This window comes from Lipotes vexillifer, unplaced genomic scaffold (assembly GCF_000442215.2).
Source record: "Lipotes vexillifer unplaced genomic scaffold, Lipotes_vexillifer_v1.1 scaffold153, whole genome shotgun sequence".
NCBI lineage: Eukaryota > Metazoa > Chordata > Mammalia > Artiodactyla > Lipotidae > Lipotes > Lipotes vexillifer.
In genome coordinates, this window is record NW_006774670.1 from 5,061,324 (window position 1) to 5,070,283 (window position 8,960).

The following is an 8,960-nucleotide window of genomic DNA, read 5'->3' on the forward strand; positions in this document are numbered from 1 at the left end:
TTACTTCTAACGTGGAAGCACAGGAAAAGAAAAAGCTCAAAGGCCACATTCTGTCCATTGCATCCTCCTCAGTTCAGAGAGACAAGAAATGGCATGGAAAACATCTTACCCAATTAATCCAGAAACCTCTAAACTTCCATGACACTTTTGGAAAGGTTAACAGGTTTAGCCCAATATTTAGCATAGTCATTTCATGGTTTAAAATACATACTTAAGGACAAGTAGATAAACCAATGATGAGAAAAACTGAAGCATGCCACTCCCATTACAATGTGATATTCAAGTGCTACCTAAAGACATTTTATAAAGTAAAAAGTGTCTGAAGTTTAATTTTACAAAAATTGACACCATTAAAACCAACACAGTTATTTGCTATGCATCCAATCACTGAGGTAACAATATTATAAAAATATGTAAAAAATATTCTAGTTTCATAATTACCAGATATGCTAATTCCCATACAGCTAGTATAAATCTGATTATTAAAAAAATAGTTTTGTTTCCTTAAAAGCACTTGATTCATTTACCATTTAATATCAGATAGATATCTGCTATCCTGAAGTACCAAAAAAATTACAAATAAAAATGGCAATGTCTATACTCTGGGTTTCTTGTTGGGTAGATCCTGAAGACTAAACTTTGGAATTTCACCAGAAGGAGCATATGGAATTCTCTTTGAAGACACCTTTTTGCCAATTGTTTCAATCTAGAGGGGAAAAAAAGATTTTAGAAAGAAAATTAACAATTTCAATACTTAAATGTAAAAACTCTGTAATGTAGTATAACAAGGGCTAAAACCTAAATGCTTTTTTTCTTTTTAAAGGCAGAAAAAGTTTCTCAAGTCGTCTGGGCTGCTATGAAAGATCTTTGGTTCCTTCCACACTGTTTATGTTTCTAGAGTCAGTCTGCATTCCCCTTTTCATATTCATAACAGGGCACACTGACTCCTGTCATTCTCGACACCAGACCCCCTCAAACAATAGGGAACCACCTGCCATGATTGTTTCAGTAGCACACGTGAAAGCAATAAATAGACTGGATTCCAGTTAATTCACATTCTTTCAAACTCTATTCTAATGTCTGTTTCCCTCATTTTAAAAAGCTTGCATAAGCTATAACAGCATAGCTTTTTAGAAGTTCAGGCTTCAGAGTCTGAAAGGCTCCAGCTGGAATCCTGACTGATAAGTGCTGTTACCTAAACCCTCGAAGGTCTTTCTTCCTCCTCGTAAATGGTGTTACCCATCTACCTCAAAGAGTTGTGGTAAGGATTCAATTAGATAAAGTGCTCAGCACAGTATCAGGCATGCAAGCCAACCTTCAATAAATCAACAGTAGTCAATTTTCATTTTGCATATTACATTTAAAATTTTTCCCCTCTATCCAAAATAATCAATCTCATCTTTAAAGACACTGCTTCTTTAATACTCATAAGTTTATCTCCTCTCCACACAGCACAGATAAATATACTAAACAATCTTCATAAATGTCTCTTTAATTAAAAATTAATATTTAATGCTGACTCATACCACAAAGGGCTTCTGCTTTATATTCATCAATTGTCTTATTTAGTGGCTTATAAATTCCCTTTATTTAGTAATTCCAGTCTAATTGTTTTTTTAATCCTTACTTGGAAAAGTTAATTTTATAAGAACTCAAACTCATTTTAAATATATATACCTCTACATATCTTCTCCTTTAGATGAGTAAAACAGGAATGAGAGAAAAATGTGTCTGTGCCTGCAAATAATCTTTAAAAAATAACATTGCTGAGTTTCAGTCATGACTGAAAAACTCACATTACTCACTAAGGAGGGGTAGGATAAAAGGGTCCCCAGGGGGACTTCCCTGGTGGCAGAGTGGTTAAGAATCCGCCTGCCAATGTAGGGGACACGGGTTCGATCCATGGTCCAGGAAGATCCCACGTGCTGTGGAACATCTAAGCCTGTGCGCCACAACTACTGAGCCCGTGTGCCACAGCTACTGAAGCCCGCATGCCTAGAGCCCATGCTCCGCAACAAGAGAAGCCACCGCAATGAGAAGCCCACACACCGCAACGAAGAGTAGCCCCCACTCGCCACAACTAGAGAAAGCCCACATGCAGCAACGAAGACCCAATGCAGCCATAAATTAATTAATTAATTATTTTAAAAAAAGGGTCCCCACGGTCTTTGATGGAATGTGAACAGACAAGGATGTCATCTGATTTTTTTTGCAAGTTAATGTCTAATGAATGAGACATGGGCACTGAATTCTAAATAAGAAGGATCAACAAGTCAGTGACAGGTTAAGAGAACCAGATCAGATATTTTCAGCAGTGGATGAAGGCTTATCAGTACCTCTCCAAGACAGCTGGTGCTGAGCAGATGCACACAGCCAGCTCTAAACACTGCTGCACTCTGCCCTGCTTCAGGACTATGCTGACAGTAATCTCCCGGCAGATTTGTTATCCTCCCAACCGCCCCCCAAGCCTCCCACTCCATTTCTGCTCTGAGGAAATGGAAAGTAGCTCCCTCTTATTAATACTCTTGGAGCCCCTGGTAGAACTGAAATGGATGCAACATAAAATGTACCGTGCAGGTTTGTGTCAGCTCTCTAAACGTTCCATAATTAACTGACAAACTCTGAATTAAAAGAGGGCCAGCACCACTGCAGCTCTCATACTTTTCATTCAGACCTCTCACAGCACCAGCACAGTGCTGAGCACCCAGAGGCATAGGATCCTATACCAACATGTGACAACTATATTGCATATTGCAGTTTTCAAAACATTCATATAGGAATAAGTGACCTGGCCTCAGAGCGGGTCAGTGTGATGCAGACAGTGCAGCAGAGTAGCTTTGGAGGCTCCAGGAAAAAAAAAAATTTCTATGTGTATATTTTCTTACTTGATGTTTCTATGAGTTAAGGCAAGGTATATCTTCGCCCCATATGATAGGCAACTGATATTATGTAAGAAAGACCAACACTGAATGACCTTTAGATCACAGTTTTAAGGAGGGAGTGGAGTACTTCACAAATACCACAGAACTTCCCAGAGAATTGACTGACATGTTGCCCACAGTTATGCTATTGCTAAATGAAAAAAATTTTTAATTTCTAAAACTCAAAGCCTTTAAAAAGGAAATGACCAAACAAATGAAACAAAACCAATCCAGGATCATGCTTACCTGGAAGCCAATGGTTTGTAGTTCATTGTGGAGCCCATCCAGGACACGTCGTCCATCAAAGATAAAGGCTGGCTTCAGCATTTTTTTATGAATGCGTTCATAGTCCAGTTCCTATAAAGACAGAACCAAAGAAACAAGTAGAGCATATATGGGAACACATACTCAACCCCAAATGGTACTAGAACACCTCTAAAATTTTCCTTAATCTCACTACTGTCACCTTACCTTAAACATGTCCCATTCAGTGCAAATCACAACAGCATGGGCACCATCACATGCTTCATAGGGGTCCTTGGAAATGGTCACCAGCCGGGCCACTATAACAACCCAACAGAAAGTTGGAATAAGAAAGGAGTGATTTGAAATTATGCATTTTAACACTAAGATTGCTGGAGGAGTTGAGGATCTGACAGAAGTGGAATGGTCTGGTTGAAGTGTGAATAGGGGTAATGTGGGGGGGCCTGGAGTACTCCCAATTTTGCCCCAGAAGCAACTCCTTGGAATCTCCGGGACTTTTTAGAATATGTTGGAAAAATCACTAGACTAACCCACAGCTGATTACTTCAAATCAAAGTTGATGAAACAATGTCTGAGAGTTTAATTTTAGAGAAATAAGGTTGAAAAGAGGGGCCTACCAATGATATAAATGATAAATACTGAACCAAAGTTTCTAGAGAACGAAGTCTGGGTGCCCAAACTCAAAGTGATGCATGAGACTCAAAGCCTACTTACCTTGGTCATCCTCTGAAACTCCTGGATGAGAAAGATCCACAACTATTTGTTCCCTTGGTACTTTTGGATCATATATATGGAGGTGTGCACCTTCATCCATCAAATATTTGCTAATATATATACTAGACGACTCTCTGAAGGAAAAAAAAATCAGTATTGCTGCACTTTTAAATGGCATATATTCTAAATTTTTTTTTTACTTATTTTTTTTTTGGCCATGCCGCATGCAGGTGGGATCTTAGTTCCCTGACCAGGGATTGAACCCATGGCCCTTGTATTGGCAGCACAGAGTCTTAACCACTGGACCGCCAGGGAATTCCCACAAATGGCATATATTCTAATACCTAAGGGGTTTAATATACAGGTGAGATTCTATTTTTTGTGAAGATATTGATGTCCACTTTATTTTTATTCTTTATACTATATACATACATGTATTTCACATACACAACCACCATCAAAAAATCAGGATAAGGCCTTTCTCGCCTTCTGAGATGGCCCACACTCTGTCTGTGGAGTGTGTTTCTCTCTAAATATATCCACTTCTTACCTAAAAAAAAAAAAAAAAAAAAATCAGGATAAGATGAGGAGTTAACATTCTCAAAAAGGTTGAAATATTTCAAAGAAATGGTACCTTGTATCACCGGTGTCCTTTTTGAATGCAAACCCCAAAATAGCTATCTTCTTATCAGTCACTGTATTAAACAGACTGTCTATAATCCGGGAAGCAAACCTCCTTCTCTGGTAGTCATTCATGTCTATGACCTGAAATGACAAGGACAATTATGCAAGGATCAGTTAGAAGAGGTGCAGCCTGTACCATACATTGCTCACAGCTTTATGGTGAGTACTCTTGTATGAATACAAGCCTTATAAATTAACAGGAGGCAAAGATTAACAACCTCTTTAGTATCTGCAGACTGAAAAAAGTAAAGAAAGAATTACCTACCCCCCACTCCTTATAGCCAGCCTGAAATTTTTCATTTTTATTTGGCTTAACTTTCCATGCATTGGGCTGGGATGGATGTTAAGGTGGGGAGCACAGCTAAATGTCAACCCCATTTGAGGTCCAGCCATGAGTCCACCTAAAAAAAGGCACATAGCCAACTTCTCCAAACACTGTGGAAGCAATTAAACTCCAAAGTACTCCTTCATATGCTTACCCCCAACCCCTCACCAAAACTGAGTGTGAGTAGAAAGTGGGCAGAGAACAGTCAAACTATGTACAGAGTTATAGCTGCCTCTGGATGAACCATAACAGCACAAACACCTGGCAAAATTTTTAACTAAATGTTACGAGTAAAACATAACAGTCTCTGATCACCTAATCTGTTACTCTCCTAAGAATTTACAAACAAGACATCATATTGGTGACCAGATGGATACAAGGAAAGACTTTTTTTTAAGGCTCTAAGCTTCTAGAAGCCGTCTCAGAGCCTGAGAGCTTGGGAAATGAGCCGAAAGTTTTGGAAAATCAAGCCTTTATCTGCATTTTCCCCACAACGGATAGTAAGATAAAGCCATCATACTGGATTGAGTGAAATGAACCTAAAAGTGTACATTTCCCTAAAAATGTTAATTTCCTTCCATTCCTACTCACTGCTGAAATCTGAAAAACTGTAAACTTGGGGAAAAAATATTTGGGAAAGTTACATACACTGGCTGGTATCTTGAACAAATTACTTAACATTGCTAAGCCTCAGCTTCCTCATCTATATATGAGGGATAATATTAATGATGAGGACTAAGATACTACATGTAAAGTGCTTAAAAGAGTGCCTGGCACAGAGTAAGAATGCAATAAATGTTAACTCTATTTCCAGTTTGAGAAGGGTCTCTAATTTTAGCTCTGTGAATCTCAAAGGGACAAAACAAATATCAACATATGCAAACCACTTGGAAGCATGACAATAGAGGTTCTTTTGCCTTTACTTTTATCTTAGCCTTTCAAGATAGAGAAGAATTATAATTAAAAGTAATATTTCTTGCTTTACTCAGGGAGCAAATTTAGTTATTAAAATTAGAAGGAATACTGGTTTATCATAAACTTCTATCATAGATGATTACCAAAAAAGACAAATTATAAACACAGAACCCCAGCAAATAAACCTAAAATGAACATATTGAATATAATAATAATTGAGTTCCTGGAAAAAATTAATCCTATCAAAAACATTTGACAGAAAAGGGTGACATGTTTTAATTAGAAGTTAATCATAAGCTGTTGACTATAAAGATTAATACCTGCTGCCAATAACGAGCTACTTCGGGCAAATTTAGAGCCTCACAGAGATAAACCAAATTCAGAACATCCTTTTGAAAGCAACTCCCACCAAAACCTGAAGAAAGGAAAAAAAAAAAAGATAATATTTTCATTTAGGAACCAAACAACTAAATCATATTACAAATTTCTTTGTCATACTAATCAGAGGGCCTATGCTTGGATTTTTAATAATAAAATTTGAATGTTGGAAAATTAATGGGTTTATAACTTGTATGAAATTTGCAAGCAACTAATCAACTCTATAAATAATTTCCTAATAATTATAAATAATCTTAAATAATTACAAATAATTATAAATCACTTTCTAGCCTAAGTTTTATTGTGGCTATATTTTCTATTTTTTCCCTTCATTCAGCTGGTATCACTGCCCTGCATCTCTAACTCTAACACATAGAGCTGGCAAACTTTTACAGGCCAGGTAAAAAATATTTTAGCATTTATGGGCCATACAGTCTCTGGCACGACTGTTCAACTCTGCCTTTGTAGCTCAAAAGCAGTCATAGACAATATGTAATCAAATGGGCATAGTTATTTTCCAGTAAAACTTATTTACAAAAACAAGCTGTGGGCCGCATTTTGGCCTGGGGGCTGTAGCTTGCCCACCCCTGTTCTAGTGCAATGCAGTATACAATGAGGGTTGGCGTGGGCTTTGGAGTCAGAAACATCTAGCCACTCATTAGTTATATGACTTTGAGCAAGTTACAAAAATTTCCCCAATCATTAATCATCTCTAGAAATACCAACACCTTTGTAAAAGGTTATAAGGATTTTTTTGTTTTTGTTTTTTTTGGCTGTGTTGGGTCTTCGTTGCTGAGCGTGGGCTTTCCCTAGTTGCAGGAAGCAGGGGCTACTCTTCGTTGCGGTGCGCGGGCTTCTTATTGCAGTGGCTTCTCTTGTCGCTGAGCACAGGCTCTAGGCGCACGGGCTTCAGTAGTTGTAGCATGCGGGCTCAGTAGTTGCGGCATGCAGGCTCTAGAGGGCACAGGCTCAGTAGTCCTGCCGCGCAGGCACTAGGGTGTGTAGGCTTCAGTAGTTGTGGCTCACAGGCTTAGCTGCTCCATGGCATGTGGGATCTTCCCGGACCAGGGATCAAACTTATGTCCCCTGCACTGGCAGGGGGGGGGTTAACAAAGGCAGGTGGATTCTTAACCACTGCGCCACCAGGGAAGTCCCAGTTATAAGGATTAATAATTAAGATATATAAAGTTCAGAACTTGGTGCATAATACTCCTTCAGTAAATAGGAGCTATTTTTATTAAATGGCCACTAGGAGAAAATATCAAAAAGATACAAAAGGCCAGGGAAATCAGTACTGAGAAATGGCATAAAGCCCCAGAAATACAGGAAAAGCTGTCTATGGTCCAATCTGTAAAAGACTCTATTTACCTCTACATCAATCTTATTAACTTATATGCAAAAGAAACATCGTCAGTTCTTGTTAAACTCAGTAATTATGTTCTACAGATTTGCCACAAATGCTGAATTAGCAAATACTGAAGCACTGCTCCTAGGTGAAATACAGCATTAGGTTCCTGTGAGCTTCTGGTCACATTTTTGCCAACCGATCAACATAATCTTGTTTTATGTGTATTTCTGTTTAAAGACACCTTATTTAAAAATATTGTTGATTCATTAACATTGAACTCACAGCCAATAGCACTATAACTCATGCCTGAATGAATGAAGCTTATCAAACCACACGTGTAAGGCACATCCTAGCTTGCTGATGCTTTGGAACACTAGACAAAACTTCAGCAATATGCTTGGGGGCCATTTTAAACAGTGAAGTCACAGGAAAAAAAAGCACAAAAATGCAGCACTAAATAGATCACAAAAAGAGCACATATTTGCAGTATGAGAGCTAAAACAAGAAGGTATGAGTATTGCCTTATTCAACTTCAGCTGGGAATATATGTGTTGGGTGACTCAAACTTTTTGCTGCTCTGTTCATGTCTACAAATGACCACATGAGTATTGATGTTGGGTTACAAATACATTTTATCAAGTAGGCTAATTCACAAATATGGAATCCACAAATAATGAGGATTGACTGTAGTTCACCAAGGTCACATTTCCATAATTGTATTAGTAGGAAAAGCAAATGATAAGGAATTTTTTCCTATTTGCTTCAGTAAAAGGTGTTACATGATTTCCTATGTGGTCTCCCAAACTTATTCTACCTAAATGTTCTAACAAAATACGAATATAAAACATTGAACTATGTTTATCTACCAATCAGTCAGTAATTATTAAACAATATAAGTAACAGTTGCCTCACTTAGAAAGTTCCTGATAGGCTGAAGCCTACATGTATAATGGAATCATTATATTAAGGGCATTTAAGTTAAGCAAAGGCTTCCTTAAAGTTAGAGACCTGGCTAAATGAACCTACTTTATGTACAGAAAAATTTCAACTTACCAACACTGGCTTTCAGAAACTTATTTCCAATTCTCTGGTCCATTCCAATGGCTGTTGCCACCTCTTCTATATCAGCTCCTGTTGCTTCACAGAGGGCACTTATAGAGTTAATGCTACTGATTCTCTGTGCTAGAAAAGCATTTGCTGCCTTAAAAGAAAAAAAAAGGAAGAATATGATGAGCTAAAATAAAAATTTTTTATATCTGTATTATATTTCATTGAGTTGATCCAAATTACTGAGGGAGATATAAAAGTTACTGATGGGCTCAATTTGCGGAGGCAATGGGTGGGTTGGTAAGGGAAAATGTTTTAAATTAGAGAAGAAAGATGAAGAAGAAAGGGTAAAAGAAGGGAAAGA

At 37.8% G+C, this 8,960-nt stretch overlaps 1 protein-coding gene across 3 annotated transcripts in view; it reads right to left on the reverse strand.

The window, feature by feature from the left end:
* Positions 1–511: 511 nt before the first annotated feature.
* Positions 512–8,960, reverse strand: part of UGDH (UDP-glucose 6-dehydrogenase) — a 33,601-nt gene continuing 25,152 nt past the window's right edge. For 2 of the 3 annotated variants that reach the window (XM_007449421.1, XM_007449422.1), the window contains 7 exons: positions 8,603–8,750; positions 6,144–6,238; positions 4,534–4,664; positions 3,900–4,033; positions 3,393–3,484; positions 3,168–3,278; positions 596–706 (listed from right to left, as the gene is read on the reverse strand). In XM_007449421.1, coding sequence (XP_007449483.1) covers positions 596–706; positions 3,168–3,278; positions 3,393–3,484; positions 3,900–4,033; positions 4,534–4,664; positions 6,144–6,238; positions 8,603–8,750 — 822 coding nt within the window. Of the gene's footprint in view, positions 707–3,167; positions 3,279–3,392; positions 3,485–3,899; positions 4,034–4,533; positions 4,665–6,143; positions 6,239–8,602; positions 8,751–8,960 lie in introns of all 3 variants that reach the window. The other variant, XM_007449423.1, reaches the window with a different exon arrangement.